The sequence below is a fragment of the Lagopus muta genome, chromosome 14 (assembly GCF_023343835.1).
Source record: "Lagopus muta isolate bLagMut1 chromosome 14, bLagMut1 primary, whole genome shotgun sequence".
NCBI classification, from domain to species: Eukaryota; Metazoa; Chordata; class Aves; order Galliformes; family Phasianidae; genus Lagopus; species Lagopus muta.
In genome coordinates, this window is record NC_064446.1 from 610749 (window position 1) to 629959 (window position 19211).

The window sequence follows — 19211 nt, forward strand, 5'->3', positions numbered from 1 at the left end:
CAAGAACCAAACACAGCGTGAGAGGGTGGACAATGAGCAGAGAACCAGTGCAAAGAGGGAAGACTGCAGTGACAGAGTTGCACATTCCCCTGCTGTGACAGCAAGGTGTGAGAACAAGTCAGCTTCCAGACTTCTCTCCTGCCGTCTGCAAGATAACTGCACGCTGGGGAAGGATCTGAACAAGGGGACAGCATCCTGCTTTTAACGTGCCAGAGAGGGGAGGACAAGTCAGCACTGTCAGGTTTCTTACTTCTCAGTGTCCCAAGAGCCTGAGGAACCCAAGCAGGTGCTGTGAAGTGGCCACTCCATGCTGCCTTCCCATCCCCATGCTGCTGGGTGCCCACACAGCTGCCTGGTGAGCTGTGGCAGGAACTGGCAGTACCTGCAAGCAGGAGGCAGGGCAGAGCCACCTGAAGGGCACTGCGAGGAGGGACACAGCCGTGCACAGCTCACACTCCACACTCAAGAGCCGTCAGGCTTAGACTAACAGGTTCTCACATCCTCTGACAAGTCCTCTCTGCAGTCTGTGCTGTTAGAGCTGCTGTTTGCAAACTGAACTCTGGAGCTGCAACAGCTGAAAGCTGACATGAATTGTACCTTCAGATAACATCCTACTTCCAGGAGCTCAGGGCCACCCAGACCACCAGAGCTGGCCACACAGCAAGCCAGATGGCAGCTGCAGCTCCAGGTCTCCTCATCCTCAGCTCTGCTTATCTTCCCAGATCCATCCATGTTGGCAAGGCGTGTGTGCACAAAAAGCTTTTTCCCTCCACGAACCAGGAGAAACTCTTAAAACTCCACCTCTCTGCAACACGAAGGATTTTACAGCCTTAATTGCACCCTATGGACGAGTCCCATTGCCCAAGCCCTTGTAACAGCGCCCGCATATTTTCCAGCCCTGCGTTTATTCCCTGAGCCCAAATTCCTACAGCAGCACCAAGTCCGGAGTTCTTTGTTCCTAGAAATGCCTCACTGAAGGCTGCGTGCGGGAGAGGACAGAGAGCAGGGCAGAGGCTGCAAAAGGGACAGCTCAGCAGATGCTGACAAGCCTCCAGCACCCACAGCCACAAGCCCATCACATCCCTCCCTGCACGGTCCCAGGGAAGACCCTCCCCAGAGGAGGGCAAGCAAACTTCCTACAGCTTAGAGCAGCCCAAGGGCAGCCACCTGCATCTGATTCAACCACGCTGGACTGGGAGGGAGATGAGGTAAGACCTTGCTTGCGAGTCAGCACAGCGCAGCCTCCCCACAGGAAGTGTTGTGCACTTAAGTATTACACAGCGGGGAAGGCAATTGCTTTACTTAACTAAGGAGCCATATATTTATTTGCATTGTAATCACAAGCTTCTGTGTATTGAAGTAGCACTGTATCTAATTGCCTGTGCTGCTTTCCTCAGTCATCTCTGAAATGCTGTTTTATTGCTTATGGCAAGGCATGCCGAGCTATGCATTCAGTTATTACTGCCGCTGCACCGCACTGGATTTTTATGCACTGAGTTGTTTATATTTCACTTCGCACTGGTTAATTAGTTGTAATAAAGTAGAACCTCGTTTGCTGTGTTGGTGGAGCCATCAGAGAAAGACGTGCTGGCAGCCAGGACTTCCTTGCCTATGCACTGTGCCTTTCTGCAAAGTTTTCTAAAACTTTGTTTAATGGAAAGTGAAATGCACAATGGCTGTACGCTGCCATGGGAAAAAGCGTGTGTGCAAAAGCAGTCCCAAGCCTGCAGGCACCGAGCACATATCACAAGCCAAAGGTGGGGATTCCTATATTTACCAGCCTGACATCTTAATGGGGCTGAAAGCAGAGAATGTCATTCGCCAGTAAAGCTCTCTGACTGCAGAGATGCAACTTTCTGAGATCAGCAGGGCCTGTGCTGGGGGCTGAAGGGAAGGTGGCAGACTTCTAGCCAAAACATCCACGAGGAGTGGAACAGGGCTTTGACAGTGTGCTGGCATGCCAATGGGACAGAAGAAAGAGGGGCCAAAGGGATTCAGCCAGTGCAAACTGCAGCACAAGCACAAAAGCTTTGTCTTTATTTCCTTGAACAGGGAAATGGAAAAACAGAGGATGACTATGAATTCTCCAGTGCCTTGGTCCCTCTGTCAGCTTTGTGACTCATGACCCACGCTCACTGAGCAACACAAGTGTAGCTGGCAGCTCCCTATGGCACAGAAGGGCCGTGCTGGTTTTCGCCCAACCACCCAGTGGGTAGGTGGTCAAAGCACCACCTTTGAATGCACTCAGCTAACCTGATTCCCGGACAACACAGTTTCCCAGATTTCAGTTGCATCCCTGAAGTTTTCCATCTGCACTTTTGCCTTCAAGTATATATAGTATATGACTTGTCCCCTGCACGTTCAGCTTCCCAGAATACTTATTTACTATCCAAGTCCTTATGTTCAGAGCACAAGATCACAGTCAGTTCATGCAGAGTGCAGTCAGGCTGCACTGGCTCCAAATGCTCAGCCTGCCACTTCTCCCAGTTCATGCCCCTGTACCTTAAAGTAATTGCACTTCCAGTGATTGCACCAGCATTCACTGACCACTCATAGCTTCCTTCTGATTTCACTGTCTGCTGGGGAGCCACAGATCAAGCAGCATTCCCTCGCAGCACAGTGACTTGCAGACATCCAAGAGCTGACAGAGTAGCTCACAGGACTTGTGGAACAGGTGCAGAGGTAGGCTCCCTGGGCTCTCCAGACATCAGCAGATAGAAGCAGTCCGCCTTGGACACCTATTCCTCTTTAATACCTTCAGTTATGACTGTTGAAATAGTTGCTGCTTCTTGCTGGCACTGTTGGTAACGCAAACCAGCAGTTTGCTGCTGGGGAGCCTGCTAACTGCTACAGATGCAACGAATTAAGGATGCCTGCCGTCAGCCCACATGCTGCGCAGCTTCCCAGCACCACTAACACTCTTGGCCATGCTCCAGACAGTGCTCTGAGCCAGCGGCTCAGCCTGAAGCCTGCATAGTCAGGAGGTGATTCAAATGCCCCTTTGCCATCTTGTCCCTGTTACACCTTCTCCTCTTAGAACGCCATTCTCCTCTGCTCTTCTCCAGCCCTGTCATGCTTGTGGCATCTCTTCCATTTTGGGGTAGAAGATATGTGCAGTCAAAGCCATAACATTCACAGTGACCATCAACCCTGGGCAGCTACAATACAACTCCCTGGGTGATTTGTGATCTATGTTCCTCTTGCAGGAATACCATGGGAAGCAGCCCACCTCAATCCAGTGACCACCCCGCAGACTGCAGGGCCCTGTGCAGTCATAGGCACTTGCAGGGTCACCTCAATGAGGCTGATTCCCTGCTCAGTGTCCCCCAACCTGGAAAGCTGTCCCATGAAATTGGGCTGCCAGCAGGGAGGACACAGGTGGGGGCATCCTGTGGTTTGTCTCAGGCACTTGAGAACAAGATGACAGGCACATGTCTGAGCTGCTGAGCTGCCACCCATCCAGCTGCAGAGTACAGGGTCTGGGAGGGGACTACCTGCCCTGGACCTTCAGGCATGCAAATTTGGAGCGTGCCTGTAAAAAGGCCGGCGCAGGCTCTTCTACACCTAGCCTCATGCACTGGTGAAGGCTACCTGAACTAGGAGGACCTAAACCACGGGAGGAGTGTAGAGCTGGGACAGCAGCAGGACACGGTCCCTGCTGTGATGGTGGGGTCCTGCCTGGCTGACAGGCACTGGGGGCTCTTCAAGAGGCCCTCTCCTCCATCTGGCCATTGCCACCCAGCAGCAACGAGCGTGCTGTGTGCAAGTGGCCACATCTCCTAACCCTGCTGCAGTGACTCTGAGCACACACACAGCTGCTGTGGGGCATCACTAAGGTGCACCCGAGCTGAGGCATGGCAAGCCCCCAGCTTCACCACATCACCCCACTACACAGCACTTCCCACCGTCCTGCTCACCTCCCAGCATCCTAAATCACACTCATCCCTGATGCAGCAGCACATCCATCCCCTTGCTACATACACAAAGCAGAAACTGAGTTATCCTTGTGCCACCCAGGCACTGGCAGCACCAGCCACAAGAGCAGTGGGAACCAAAGCCCTGCCCTCCCTTACTAATGACGTGCTCCTCTGGATGCAAAGCTGCATCCTGCTGGCCATGGATTGCCAAAGCCAGCCATGCTGCCAGGGACTCCCAGGACACCCCAGGCTTCCCATGGCTGCAGGCTGCCGTGCCCGCCCTGCCCACTACTTCAGCTATCTCAGTAAACTGCCTGTAGTGCTGCAGCCGCAGCTCAAGTCACAAGTGGGACACTCCCAAAAGTCATCCCTCTCCCTAAGAAGTCCCTAAGCCTTTTCCTTAGCCTTAGCACATCTGAGCCAGACACTGGCTCTAATCACAGACTTTCCACATTTGCGATAGGGAAAGAAGCCCAGAGCAAGAGAGCAAAAAGACAGCCATGAGAGCAGCTGCAGCTTTTAAAAGTGATGAGTTACACAGGGAGAAGTGGAACTCAGACCGAGGGCTGGGAAACGGCACACGTAAGCCATCACCCAGCCAGCGCTGCGGCAGCTTCGCACTCACCCGAGCGGCTCCTCTGGCTCATCAGCGCTCAGCGCTCCCGAGGAGCCCAGGAAGCCGTGCAGGAGCACCTTGCCGAGGGCCCGGCTCCGTGCCTGCGGCCCAGGGGAGCTCTCCTCCCCAGAATCCACGCTGCCGGGGCTGGGCACGCCGCCGTCCCGCGGCCGCAGCCTCGCCGCCTCGCCGCCCTCGCCGAGCTCCGCGCCCACGCCGTTGGTCAGCGCCGGCTCCTCGCGGCCCTGGCCGTTACTCGTGGCGCGCGCCTCCCGTTCCCGCTCGCCCGTCGAGGCCGCCAGACGTCGGTCCCCGCGGCGCTCCTCATCGGCCGCTGGGCTGGGCTCGGCGTCACCCGGGGGGCCGGCTCTCCCGCTGGCAGGCTCTGCAGGCTCGCCGAGCTGCTCGTCCCCATCGCTGCGGGCTCGCACGGCGGGCTGCGAGCCTGAGGAATGCAGCTCGCTGCGGGCTGCCACAGACGACGGAAAGTGCCTGCTCTCGCTCATATTCCGCTCGTCCTCCCGGCGCTTGCGGGCTCCCTCCCCGCGGTCAGCTCAGGCGCGGCACTACCTGCAATAGAAGAGACCTCACGTCACCGGAGCCCCGAGGATCGAACAGCGCTGGTTTGCCCACGGCAGCTCAGCGGGGTGACAGCCGATGCCACAGCTGTGGTGGCAGGAACGGGGGGAAAAACGTGCGTCCTCCAGGAGAAAAGCAGAGAGGGTTCATATCTGGATTTGCTGCTTGTAAGGATGAGTGCTTGCCACCCAGCACTGAGAATGGAGAAGAAAATCTGCCCTCGGGTTCCACCAAGGATCCAGGCATCCCCTCCTCTCTGCCCCCAGAGCTCCCCACACCCAGCCCTAAACACAGGCCGGGGACAGAAATGCAGCCCCACTACTCTCTAATGCTGGTCACAGCAGCGCTGCTCCCCAGCACTGCCTGCCCCCTGAAAGTTGGGCCTGTGATGGCACCGGGGAAACAGGAGACAGGTGTGGGTTTGGTTTTTTATGTTTTTGGTGTTTTTTTTTTAACACTTTTAAGCAGCTGTGATCTGCCAACCTGTGTGATTCTCCCTGCTGACTCACATCTCTAAGCAGCTTCTTTCCTTCCAGAGTAACACCTTTCCTGGTATACAAGTACTGCTGAAGTATTTACCAGCTAAAGCTCTGGCAAAAGTGTCCCTGCTGTGTATGCTATGAGGTGCTCTCTTTAGGGCAAGGGAAGGACACTACACTGCACCACAAGCGGCTTCTCGATAAAAGGGACCTTATTGGCAAACATGCCCATTGATGCAAAGTCTTGCTAGCAGCATCCTGAGCCGTGGGCAGCAGCCCTACACTGCTGTGCAAGCACTGTGAGCCCTACAGCTGAAATCCAGTGATTGCAGTGCCAGCAGAAATTCTCTCTTCTGGAAGCCAGTGTTTCTGTATGACATTTGAGCTGAGGCACAACAGCCAAATTAAAACAGGGTGATTTAAAACTGTGTCTGCCTTCACCTGGGAAGGGAGCATACCCAACTGGTGACAGCAAGCAGATGGGAATCCTGGCTTCTTCCCTCGGTTCTGGTCCTACCTCATGTCACAGGCAGATCTTAACTCCCTGCCTCAGCTTCTCTGCAAACTACAGATAACAGCACCTCTGAGAAGCTGTGAGGGTGCCCAGACTTTGGGAATGGGCTCTGCATGCTCTGACTTGCTGAGCTGAGGCTCTCGTTAGCAGTGCTTGCTTAATGCAGGGCCCTACTAGTTCCTGGTACCGAGATGTGCCTCTGCTCTCACTACCCCTCGACAGGTCAGTGGTCCATCCTCTGCCATTGGTTCCTGTATGCATGGGAAAGGAGCAAGGGAAAGGAGAGGCGTGGGTGTAGACTTGCTGGGAGAGCTGTGCGGATATGTGCTGAGCTAAGTGGGACAGATCCCATTGGGAACACTAACCCCTTCTGACTGTGCCTAGGGCAAAGCCCAGCTGAGATGGAGTACCCAGGCCCTCCCTGTGTCCAGTTCACAGCTGCTGATGAGGGGGATTGAGGAGGTCAGAGTCTTTTGTGGAGTTGGTCTGGGGGGAAATGCTCCTCCAGTTGCTCATCCCGCAGATGTGGGATGGGGCAGATGCCATGCAGGCAGGTTTACCTCTTCTCCGTGTGCATCCGTGTGCATCCCCCGCTGTCACAGAGCTCGCAGCATCCCCACACTAGGTGCAGCCAGGCACCTGGACAGATGCACGATCCTGCAAGCAATAACAGACCAAAGAGTGTGAAATACAGAGAGGAGAACCCCATCAACCTGCTGCACTGCTGCTGCTCCATGCCAGGCAGCTTACCAGCCCCATCCCACGTCTGAGCTGCCCATTCTTTGCAAAGCACTGTAATGCTCCTCCCTCTGCACACATTGGTCCTCCCTGGCTTTCAGCTGTGGCAGTGCAGCAGCTGAATACAGCAGGGAGGCCTTCTCAGTTCTTTCCTTCTCCAGCCTTCCTTCCTGTACACTGGCAGCAGAACCAAGCCAATGCAATGTCTTCCAGCAATTTACCTGCAAAACTATTAAGATTCTTGTGAACATGACTGCACTGTAATTTGGAGTAATGCTGAAAAAATAACATGAGCTGAATGTTGACACTCTCCCATAGGGAAGGCATAATACTAAACACAGAGTCAATATTCAGATCTTTGGAGAAACCTTTCTAGGAAAGCTCTGCTGGTCTTTTTCTTGACGTGAGCCGAATAATGTAGTCTTAAGTCTGCATTTTTAAAACCAGCCAAGGAGTTCGGGCTGGAATTTCCCATCTCCCTTCTCTCACTGCAGTAACTTCAGCAGGAACCTAGATACCACCCAAGCGAAATTCCAGTCCAGTAACGAAAGCTTGGCACAGCTATAAGCAACCAGAAAACAGGAAACTAAATGTGGTTAGGAGACAGTGCTAAGAAGAAATGTTGGCAATCCTTAGTAAATGCAAAGTCTCATTTTTTCCTCCTAACTTTAATTCAATTCTTAATGTCAATAAATCAATATTCCTGTTATTATGCATAAGCTACTGCATTACGCTTACTATGCTTTGCCCTCTGTGAGGTCTAAGTGGGACATTTATGCTCTGGAAGAAGGGCTGAGCAGTCAGCAGTTAAACTCCAAGGCGTGCTCTTCCTTGGCACTGGGGAAGCCAGGGGAGGATGCGCTCAGCCAGGAAGGCATCAGCTCCAAGCTCCCAGCACACTGGTCTGAACGAAGCCAACAGTCTCCTCTGAGATGTGAACCCAAATGCTGTGGCACACACAAGTGGATGGAGGCTGTCCTGTGCAGCTGAGCTTCTTCAGCAAGCTGAATGTGTATCAACTCAGGACAGATTACTCAGCAACTCGCTAGCTACTAGATCTATGCTCATGGTGACAGTTCCTTGAAGCATGCCCAGAAGCCCCAGAGAACAGCTGGGATGTAATGAGTTACCCAGCTGCCTCGTACTAAATACAAGCAGTATCTGGTCAAGCTCTGTGCGGGAGGGGCTGGAAGGTGACATCTGAGTTCCCACCAATGGATCTTCACATGACCATGAGCCTTGCCCTTCCTGCAGCCTCAGGCATCCCCTCGAGTGACTGCTGCTCTCCTCGGCCCCACAGGTAGGCGGGCATCCCATGCATGTCCACTGCTACTGGCCTCCAGAAAACATAATGTAGGTTAGCATACAAAAAAAGAGCTGGGAAAAGAGAATGAGCTGGCAAATACCCTGCCTGGCACTACTCACACTGATGGTTATGGTGGCTCTGCTGAGACACAGACAGCTGGTAAGCTGCAGGTCCATGATTTGGACCAGCCCAGCTCTGTAAGGCTCACGTAAGCAGAATGGCATGGATTTGTGCTTGGAAGGAGGCTGTGACTACTGTAGGAAAGGCTAGGGCACAGCCGCTGACTTGCAGGCTCTGCGTTTGGGTCCTGCCTGGCCACTGGACTACGAGTGGATAAGGACAGAGCTGGCTGGCGAAGGACAGCAATGTCCCATCCCTGCTTTGATGAGCCTTAAAGGCTTGCTCCTGAGTGCTTGGGTGGCAAGCGTGATGGGGCTCCCAGGAAGCAATTGTACACTGCTGATCTTGAGGCACTCACTGGCCTATGTGGGGCAACGGGACCAGCAAAACCAGGCTGGCACCCAGAGCAGGAAAGCACCAGTCCCAAAGAAGCTGGGCAGAGATGAAGCGAAGTCTGCCCTGATTCTGTGAGAGGTTGGAAGCTACACAGTGGCTCTCTTTCAGGGACTGGCTCTGGAAGTCTCCCAGCTTTTGCTGAAGCTGAATGGCTGGTGGAAAATGATTTATTTTAAATTTTCTTTCCTGCATTAGGAACTGGAAAGGCTCCCACTTCAGTTTGTGTAACTGCTTGGCTGCTGTGACAAGGAATGCTCGGAGAAGAACCCCGCTGCTGGCTGGAGCACCAGCTTTCCCTTGAGCCGAGCTGGGCTGCTCCTTGCTGCAGCCTTGCTTTGTCCCAGTGCTTCGGATCCTGCTCCCTCGGGCTTGGCAGAGACAGGGCAGCAGGTCCACCAGGGGGGCTGTGCTCCCACCCTGGTTCCAAGGAGAGGGCAGGAGGCACAGGGACACGTGGAGGAAGAGCCATTCTGTGTCCCTCTTGTGGTGTTGCAGGTAAAGGAGGAAGTAAGCAGATGCCAAGCATGTTGGACAACTTCAGTCAAGATCAGGTGAGGGGGGATGGCAGGAAGAGGAAGGGGTGGCGAGGGAGGCTGCTTGCTTCCAATATGTGGGGTGCAGACTCCGGGAGAGGGAGGGCAATAGGACTTTGCCAGCAGCTGCTAAGTTTGGAAGATGCAGGACAGAGCATGACTGACCCTTCTGGGTCTTTTATCAAAACAAAAAAAAACACCCAAAATGTCTCCTTGCTCTGCTGGACCTACAAGGGTGTCAGTACCATGAAGGGGCACTGGGAGCCCCAGACAGATGTCAGTTGCACAGGCTACAGCCCAGACTAGCTTTTCTACTGGTGCCCTGCGTTGTGAGTTGCCACAAGGGGAAAGAGGGAAAGACAGAAGATGTCTGTGCTGCCAGTCAGGTGCCACCAGCCTCCTGGCCTTGTGAACCCATGCTGAAACCTGAAGGCACACGTAATCCTCATGATTACCTTCATTTCTCAGATGTCTTGCACTGTGATGTCCAAAAGCAGACATGGTGACCAGGTATGGTCTCACAAGCCCTGAACAGAGATGAAGCCTCTTCCCTCGATCTACTGGCTGCACCTTGGCTAACACAACTCCAGGCACACTTGGCCTTTGGTGACACAGAGGCACACAGCTGACATGGTGGTTTTCAGCAGACCACCAGTCAGACCCCAGCCCATGCCAGTGCCTGGCATTCCTCCAGCAAACTGCAGTTGTCTCTGCTAAATTTCATGAGGTACCCTCTAGACTTTCTTTCTGTACTCTTTTTAACTCCTTTTTTTTAACTCTTTTTAACTCTTTTTAACTTAACAGCCTTCAGATGGCTCCGGGCTTTGCTGTGAGCCAAGGCACAGGGCAGGAGAGAGCTGGGACATGGCTGCAGAGAGAGCAGACAATGCCTATGTGGTCCCACGAAACAGGGAATACCTCACGTGACTTCTTACTTGGAGGTGGCAAAGAGCCTCCAGGATCTCTGTCACTCAGACTGGGAGGAAGTTTCTTCCTGACCACAGTCTCAGGGACTACACAGCAACCCAGGTGGTTTCACTTCTCACCTTTGGACAAAACTCGCCGACCAAGGCTGAGGGAGCTTCTGACAGCCTGGAAAGCCCCAGCATGTCTTTACCAGTGTCCCATCTTCTACTCAGAACCACAGAATGGTTAGGATTGGAAGGGACCTATGGGTCCATCTTCTCCAACCCCTGCTTAAGCAGAGCCACCCAGAGCAGGTGCCCAGGGCCACATCTGAAGATCTCCACACCACAATCTTCCTGAGCAACCTGTGCCAACACTCCATCGTCTGCACAGTACAGAAGAGATTCCTGATGTACAGATGGAACCTCTCGTATTCCAGTTTGTATCCAATGCCCCTTGTCCTGGCCCTCGGCACTGCTGAAAATAGCACGGCTCCTTCCTCTTTGCAGCCTCCCTTCATTGACAAGATCCACTCCCTGAGCCTCCCCTTCTCCAGGCTAAGTAATCCCAGGGCCTGAAGAGACTCAAAAACAACTGCAGCCTTACATCACTGCAGAGGCTCTCCAAAGACTGGGGGAACAATTCCTTCAACCTGTGAAAACCCCACAGGGTGGGATGCACTCAGTGCAGTGTGAATGCATCATGGCCACCTGAGAATGCTCCCAAGTTGTATCTCAGGAGCTCTGTCCTCTGAACTTCCCCATGTTGTATTCTCAGACTGCCAGGTTAGGAACCTGTAACTCCAATCTTTGGGCTCCTACCAAGTCATTTTCAGCTTCTGGGCGCAAGGCACCCTCCTCACATCTCACCTGCCGACCATCATGGACTGCAGATCTCTGTAGCACCCTCTGTGCCCTGGGAACCCGTCCCACCCCATTGTGAAGTGCCTGCAGATTTCTCAACACGTTGGTGTCAGAAAGTCACCTTCCATCCTCTTTCTGTGAGAGTGAAGATAGGTTTTAGGCAGCAGCTCTGAGGGTGGGAAGAGGAACAGGTCATAGAATGAAAGAATATCCCCTTTTAAAATACATTTCCCCTCCGCTATGCCTGTGCTTTGCCTTCTTCCCTTACAATACAGTTGACAATAAAAAAGTTACAATTTTCATTGTGAAAATCCTCATTTCTTTCTCCCACAGGCTGTTTGTTTGTACATGATTTTGAGGACCTCAATCACATCAGCTCTCAGGTCATCCCCAGACTGCCATCCCAGCCTGTTCTCATCAGGCAGCTCCCCCATCCCCTGCAGCACTTTGGTTCTCTTTCTCTGGAATTCCTCTATTATCTCTATTGAAGTTTGGAGAGCCACAAAGCAGTGTAGTGAATTCCAGATGTGGGCATGGCAAAGACCTACACAGGAGCAAACTGATGCCCTCACCTGGGCTGGAGGAAAACCTGGCTCAACAGGGAAAGGTGAGCACTGGCTGCTGCTAGTCTTACAGCTCACAGCCCCCCGGGTACTGACAGTCACCACTCTTTGGCAATATCCCAAAATCCCAGATGTTTCCAGGCATCACTGTCAGCTGAAACTACAGGTCCTATATCCTTCAGCTCCAACATAGAAAAGAGGCCATGGATAAAACATATTCCACAGACTAAAATAAACCAGCTACATGCTAAAAAAAGAGCCTTTGGGTAATCAGAAATCACTGTGTGTGGAACATACTTCATCTTGAAGCCAAATCCTAGAGCTCTTTATTTTGAGTTTTTATTAGAGCCTGCAGAGCAATTAGTACACATTCAGATCCAAATGACTCTTGCAAAACTTCATGTTGGGGAAACAATGGCAGTTTTTCGCTTAGAGAAAACAATAAAACTAAGTCTTTAAACCCTTAACAGCTTTCCTGTTTGCACTGTTTTGCAGTTACTTCATGGGAAAAACAGAGGCACATACTATCTTTCTCTGCATTCCCCCCTCTGTACCGACAGCTTGGCTACACACTGATCCTCCCTGCAGCCCCATGTATGTGATGCAAACCTGCGTGTCCTTTCCAGACGGGGTCTGATGAGCACAGACCTGAACATCCCTACTCCAGCCAGCATGTTGCATCTGCAGCATTCCTGCACTGTGCTTCTTTACAGTCCTTTGCAAATCTGCACAGTACTGCTGGGACTCACTGGAATCTTCCCTTGGCTTTGAGAGGAGGTCCCAGTACCTCCAACCCTGCATCACTCAAGACAGGAGTTTTCAGATGATGCTTCCAGCCATGCCTTAACCATTTGTGGCTTGAATGGCAGAGTTCCTCAGCTCAGCTCAGCTTAGAGCTGGCTTCATCCTCACCTTTGCCTATGTGCTCAGGTACTCATTTTCTCTTGCTGGAGTGAGAATTTTATAGTTCAGATAGCTGTAAAGTAGGCTTCAATCCTGGTTGTCTGCAGCTTTTATTACAAAACAGGCTGTGAGGTCTTCTCATTCACTTCTGTGCAGCACTGTAATTGAATGCATTATATCCCAGCTTTGCCTATGGCCCCAGTTACCTTCCACAAGTCTTCAAGAGCAGGAACTGCTTCTCATAACCCATAAATGAAAACAGCCTTTTTAACCCCCTTTTTTCTTCCCTTTGCTTTGATCTTCCTTCCCCACATTCTCCCAGCATCTAAAATAATGTAACAGGGCTGGCAGCTGACTTAGACCCAGTGAAGGAATTCCTTCCGTCCCATCTATGCTGAACCTACGCAGTGGCTCATTGCAGGGCTTTAGCAAGATCTCTAGGAGATACACCCACTGTGATGGAGCCTGGCTGGGGAGCAGCTCTCTAGAAAGATACATGGGGTTCCTGGTGTGTAAGCAGCTCAGTATGTGTGAACTGCTGCGGCCATGGGTTCCATCAGCAAGGGCGTCACGGGCAGAAATAAAGAAGCCATTATTCTACTCTACTCCACACTTCTCAGGACACATCTAGAAGTCTGTGTTCAGTTTTGGTCCTTCTACTCAAAAGAGATGTGGACAGACTGCAAAGGGTCCAAAGAAGAGCCGCTAAGGTGATCAAAGGAGAACCTCCCACGAGCGGAAAGGCTGAGCGAAACAGGTTTGCTTGGCCTGGATAAAAGACGGGTCAGGTGAGACTTCATCACTGCGTTCCAGTATTTAAGGGGTGGCTACAAAGAAGATGGAGACTCCTTTATTACAAGCAGATGTATGAAAAATCACAGGATCATAATGGTTGGAAAAGACCTCTAGGATGGAGATTCTTGCTGTTAGTATACATGGAAAAGTATTTTTAATTATTTTTAATAATGATGGCTAGATTAATTTCTTGCTGGGCTTTTACCTTTCTGATTTTCTCTCTGCATATCCTAGCGACATCCATCCTTGTACTCTTCCCGAGTTGCCTGCCCCTTCTTCCAAAGGCGATCAATTCTCTTTTTTTCCCCAGAGTCTCAGCAAAGGCTCCCTCTTCAGCCAGGCCAGTCTTCTTCCCCACCAATTCATCCTATGGCACATGGGGACAGACTGTTCCTGAGCCTTTAAGAATTCCTTCTTGAATTCTTATCCAGCTTTTCTGCACCCCTGTGTGCTTCAGGACTGACCCACAAGGAACTCTCCCAACCAGCTTCCTCAACAGCTCTAAGTCTGCCCTCCACAAGTCCAAGGCAGCAGTTTTGCTGACCACCCTCCTGGCTTCACCAAGAAATGACAACTCAATCATTTCATGGTCACTCTGCCCAAGACAGCTTTCGACCATGTCTCCCAGTCCTCCACTGTAAACAGCACACCTGCCTCCCCTGGCAGGCACTCTTACCAGCTGTGTCAGGAAGTTATCTTCCACGCGCTCCACGAATCTCCAAGACAAGGGGCGATGGGTGCAATTTGCCCCATGGGAGATTCTAGTTGGACGCCAAGAATCTTTTACTGCGAGATCAATCACTGGAGTAACCTCAGTAACCTCCCAAGGATGCGGTGGGTTTTCCAACGCTTGAGATTTTTAGTGCTTGCTAGACAAAACATCACACAACCTTGCCTAGGCCCTGCCTCTTGCTGGGGGAAGCTTGGACCAGATGGCCTCTGAGGTCCCTTCTGACCTGGACTTTTCTATGATTCTGTGCTCATCTCCAGACATCTCAAAAGGTATGCCCTGCCATTCTGGACCACCTCTAGGAAAAGAGGAATAACCTTCACCCTCTTGTGATGAGGGTAAATAGGTTCTTTTGGCAGAGAACACCTCTTGTTCTGCCTAGCAGAGAGATGCAGCCCTGGCTTCCAAAGGTCTCTGTGCTGTATCAGGAGCATTCTCTTCACACCAATGCTGCTCAGCACTCTGCAGCTGCAGCAGCACACTGCCTCAGCCCCCATATCCTGGAGAATTACATCTAGACAAACTGGCCCAAGACTCTCGGATGACACTGAGCTGCCAACTGAGCTGCCAACATGTCAACTTGGTTGACCTGCATTTCCAGGTGGCCTCTAAACTAAGAGCATTGGTACCAAGGCATTCATAGCAAGGCAGCACATCTTAACTCCTGATGGTTAGGCCCAGAAGACATCAAGTCTGTAAGAGATTGATGGAAGAGGCCAGGAGACTGTCCAGATAGGACTGAGCCCTTCAACTGACTTCATCATGAAAGGCCCAGAGTGAGATCAGCTAGTCTCCACTTTGGACTAGAGAACCAAGCCTACGTTGGGAACTTTTGGGTAACTCGCACCAGTGAGGATCTTCTACTTTCACCCCAATGAAGGAAGAACAGTTTCCTTCACTTCTCTTACCCCAGTCAGATCGAGATGAAATTATTTTGCTGCAGAATGCAGACTTAGCCAGGATTTCCTGTCAAGAGGGCTAGAACTTCACTGCCCAGCAAAAAGGGAGTCAGGGCTTGCAACACAGCAGCTCTGCTATCTGACCAAAGGACCTGCAAGGAGCAGCCTGAGCAAATATGATCTAATGGGAAGGGACTTTCATATCTCATCAGAACCAACTCAGGACATTTGGGAGGCAAACTGGAAAGAGCATGCCAGGGCAACAGACAGGACAAAGTTCTAGGAACACCATCTGCTCCAAGACTAGGACATGGCTTCAGTCCTCTTTCTAACAAGTACTCCATCCCATAAGCTCACTGGTTCTGCTGCAGGCCATGTTCTCATTCATTTACACCAAAAGTTCCACTTTCCCTTTCAAAACTGCAGGAAACACTTCTAGAAAGGAAGTGGGGGTTCGGTAAATCCTCCTTTTCCAAAGAAAAATATTTTATCACTATATGTTTCTGAAAAATCTCTACTGGCTGTAGAGCACTAAAGAAGCTCTGAGAGTTTACCATTCTTCAGTGCTGGAGGAGTCATGCTAGTTCTGATAGCTGGCAAAGTTCCTGCAGGCCAGACCTTCCTCCCTCCCTTCTCCCAGCATCTTTCACTCAGATAAAAAGCTTGGAGGCTCGCCTACATTTTGGTTGCTGCATCCCACCTATATAGAACTGTGCTGCCTATCTAGCTCGGGTTCCCAGGCTGCAGGCTGCATAGAGTCAGTGAAATGATTGAAAAGATAATTACAGATTTATTTCCAGGACTCACAGACTGGGACAGAGCCACTAAAAGAAAAGCCGCACTTCACTGCTCCATTAGGATGAGGTAAGTGGTTATTACTTTAACATGGCAATGCTAGTCAGAACTTGATGCTCCCAGAAGTTGCTTGAACACATGGGAAAGCATTTCCAGGGGGATTCATCTCACCCAACAGCTGAACTCAGCCCCCAGCCCCTCTCCAGAGTCAGCAGAAAGACTGCATCTGATCTCTATTAGATGTCTGTGTTACGAGCAAATCACGCGCTGGTGTTCTCCAGCTAGATCTGCAATGCCTGGGACAACAGTCCCAGCTGCTGCTGTTTGTGTTGCAGACACCTACTTTCAGAAAACACAGCACTGCTTCCCACATTTAGCCTGCAAACACTTCCTCTGTGCAAAGCTTTCCTCAGGCAGGCTTCTGTGTTTGCAGGACAGACAAGTAAGGAACCCACATTCTGTGAACCTGCAAGTCTTTCTTCCTCCCCACGGGCAGCTGAAAGCAGCTCCAGCTCGCACTGCTGGCTTCCCAAAGCATGGACATCTTGAGCAGAATGAAACGCTAAAGCTGACTTGCTTTGAAAAATGAGTCTCTTGCCCAGAAAATAGCACTGAGAACCTGATGGAGCCATTTTGTAGCTCCTGTGCAAAAGCTGGATCTGCCCTTAATGGACATGCTGGATAACCATGCCAATAGGAGTGTGATTTTCCTGATGAAGGAGGACAGCTCTAGCGGGCATGCTCCTACACTGATGCAAGGCAGCTTTATATAGACAGGGCCATTTCTTCTCCACAAGGGAATTACAAGAGCAAAAAGCACCATCAGGCTGATGTAACTGCATCAGGACAGCACGCTGCTTGGGTTGTGCCTGCTCTTGGATGCAGGGGCTCTCCTGTTCTCTGCTGTGCAAGGCATCCTGCTCTAAGTAAGAAGGCTGCAGGACAGCCACTATATCAGCTCTGAGAGGGCTCTTCTAAAGCGTGGAGTTCTCAGAGCTTTTCTCCTGCTCTTCAGATATCGTTGCATTTAGACATCATCAGGGAACCGGCGAATTACATCTTCAGCTGAGGCACAGGGAGGCCAGAGGGGCCTGCCAGAAAGAAGCACGATGTAAAGATGAAATGAAGATTCAGGAGATGAATGCCATTTGGCATGGCTCATCAGATGACCCAACAGCACAGTGACACGAGTGCACGGCCATTAGACTTGCTGTGGGAGCGTGCAGCCTGAGACAATGATGCATCTGAGACTGGGAAGCTCAGCTTTTTATAGCGTGCAAAATTAAAGGGAAAATGTCACCAGGGCACACTCCTTGCAGTTTGCTGTTATCTGGAGAGCAGTGGTTATCCTGCCGTTCTGCTCGTGCTTACGAAGACATCCAGGTGATTAAACACAGGTTGCTGCTACAGGATCATCCCCTCCATCTGCCAGCAGCTGCTATGATTTTCTGGCCACTCCCCCTCCCCCCGTCTGATGGCAGTCATAGTAACACAGCTCCATTCTAGGTGCTGCTGTCGCGCTGTGATTTGGCTGTGATATCGCACATCCAGATCTCCTGTGCCTCACCTCTGAGAGGCAGCTCTGCAGGACAGAACAAGGGGCAGCAATTTTAAACAGAAGAAAAAACAAGCAGATTTATATTGGGATAAGGGAGAAATTTCTCATACTAAGGGCGGTGAGGAACTGGCACAGGCTGCCCGGAGAAGCAAAGGTCAAGGTTGGGCTGGATGGGGCATGGGGCAACCTGACTTGGTCCACGGCCATGGCAGTGGGGCTGGACTGGATGATCTTCAAGGATCCCTTCCAACTGCAACCTTTGTGCAATCCCACTAACACCGAGCTCTGAGGCCAAGAGTAGGCAACAGCAGAGACTGCTCGATGGAGGGGTGAAGGAGTGCAAGCTGAAGGGTCCTGCTTTATGATAAGGCATGTCTGTAAATCATTTATAACGGGTTAATACGTGAGTAATCACGTCTTTCAGTGTCTTGCAGGCAGGTGCTTCTGAGCACCTCAGAAATTCCCCTAACACCAGTGTTCCTGACGAGCTGCGTATTAAAACTGTTCATTAGCTACCTTAACCTGTTCAAAACCTCTTCTAATGAGACAGAACTAACAAGAGCTGACAGGCAGGTGGGGCTTCTGTTTCAAAAGAGAGTTGTGAGCCTCCAGCAACAAGAAGCTTCCAGCTCCATGAGCCAAGAGCCAGGCAGGTGCTAAGGGTCTGCTGAGCAGATAGGTGAGCATAGCATGTAGGCGGATGAGAAGACTTCCAGGCTTGGGACCCTCAGCTTAGCAGCTGATGTAAGTTCATTTTCTGATTCTGGGAAGAAAAGCAATCCTGTGATTATCTGCTGCCTCAGTTTCCCCACCTACGCAATGGTGAAAGCTGCCTCATGGAGAAAAAAAGAGCTTTAGTGGCCAGAGGATACCAGGAGAGCTGGATAAGCAGCCTTGAAGGACAGAGGATGCATTTTTCTCACAAGAAGGCTGAGATCCCAGCTGCAGGCAGCCAGCTCCTGCTTTGGTAAGCTCAAGACTGGTAAGGGGCGGCTCGAATAGCTGTCCCTCCCTGGAGCTGCTAACTTATAGATAAAACCTAAATGCTCATTAAAACACCACTTGGCAGGAACCCCATCCTCAATTACAAAAATCAATTCTTTTTTTTTCTTTTTTCTCTCTTTTTTTTTTTTTTTTTTTGAGTCTGAAGCCTTTGGGGCCCATAATCTAATTAAATAAAGCCTTCTCACTTTCCTCTAGCCTGCTCCCCTAGCTTCCATTGTAGCAGTGAAGGCAAATACATTTTTTTAATTTAACAGAATCCCTCGCATCCTGTATTCCTTTCTGGTCAGAAAGCAGCTCTGCTCTGTGTCCTTCTCGGACAGGCTGTGTCCATCACCTTGGTTTTGTCCATCACCTTGCTTTTCTTCCTAGAAAGTGCCCCAATTTCTCGGATCCCAGTGCAGCTTCACCCACTTCCACTCTTTGTGCCCCCAAATGCAGAGAAAATTCCTGAGGCAGATGAGAACTTCATGCAGAGCATCACATCGGTGTCCCTTGAGCTGGCTGCAGACAATCCAGCTCTGGGCAGGAGCTGGGGAGCTGGGCAGGAAGGCAGCTCCAGGGGTTTCCTCTCCATCTCAGTGAGGTTTTTTTCTAGAGCCGTGTGAAATTTTTTGGAAAAACTGTTCACTGGACGGAAATTGCAATTATAGGTCAGATAAATCCTACCTAGACTTGTGATGCACTTGTGCTGAAATCACAGAACATCAGCTGGATTAAAAAAAACCTGAGAGCTATCACAGTGGGGAGGAGGAGCTGGAGAGGTGGCTGATCTCACACTGCTTTCTCTGGGCTTTCCAGAATGTGGTTGGTGAATCACAAACCTGTCCTTCCCTGGACCTGATGTGAGCTCTCCTGCTCGATGCTCATCAGGAGAGCTCATAAGCAGGTGCTCCAGCCCCACTAAAAGGGAGAGCTGGGGGTCACTCTCCTAATGCAGACCAGCAGGCTCATTTGAGGAGGAGGGTCTCGGGTCTCCATCACAGAGCCAGAGAAAAG

The 19211-nt window shown here is 51.2% G+C and overlaps 1 protein-coding gene across 2 annotated transcripts in view; it reads right to left on the bottom strand.

The window, feature by feature from the left end:
* Positions 1 to 19211, bottom strand: part of PSD2 (pleckstrin and Sec7 domain containing 2) — a 72690-nt gene that overhangs the window by 36923 nt on the left and 16556 nt on the right. For both annotated transcript variants that reach the window (XM_048960804.1, XM_048960805.1), the window contains exons 2-3: positions 6666 to 6762; positions 4543 to 5103 (exon numbers count right to left, since the gene is read on the bottom strand). In XM_048960804.1, the coding sequence (XP_048816761.1) occupies positions 4543 to 5039 (497 nt within the window). In that variant the 5' untranslated portion in view covers positions 5040 to 5103; positions 6666 to 6762. The remainder of the gene's footprint in view (positions 1 to 4542; positions 5104 to 6665; positions 6763 to 19211) is intronic.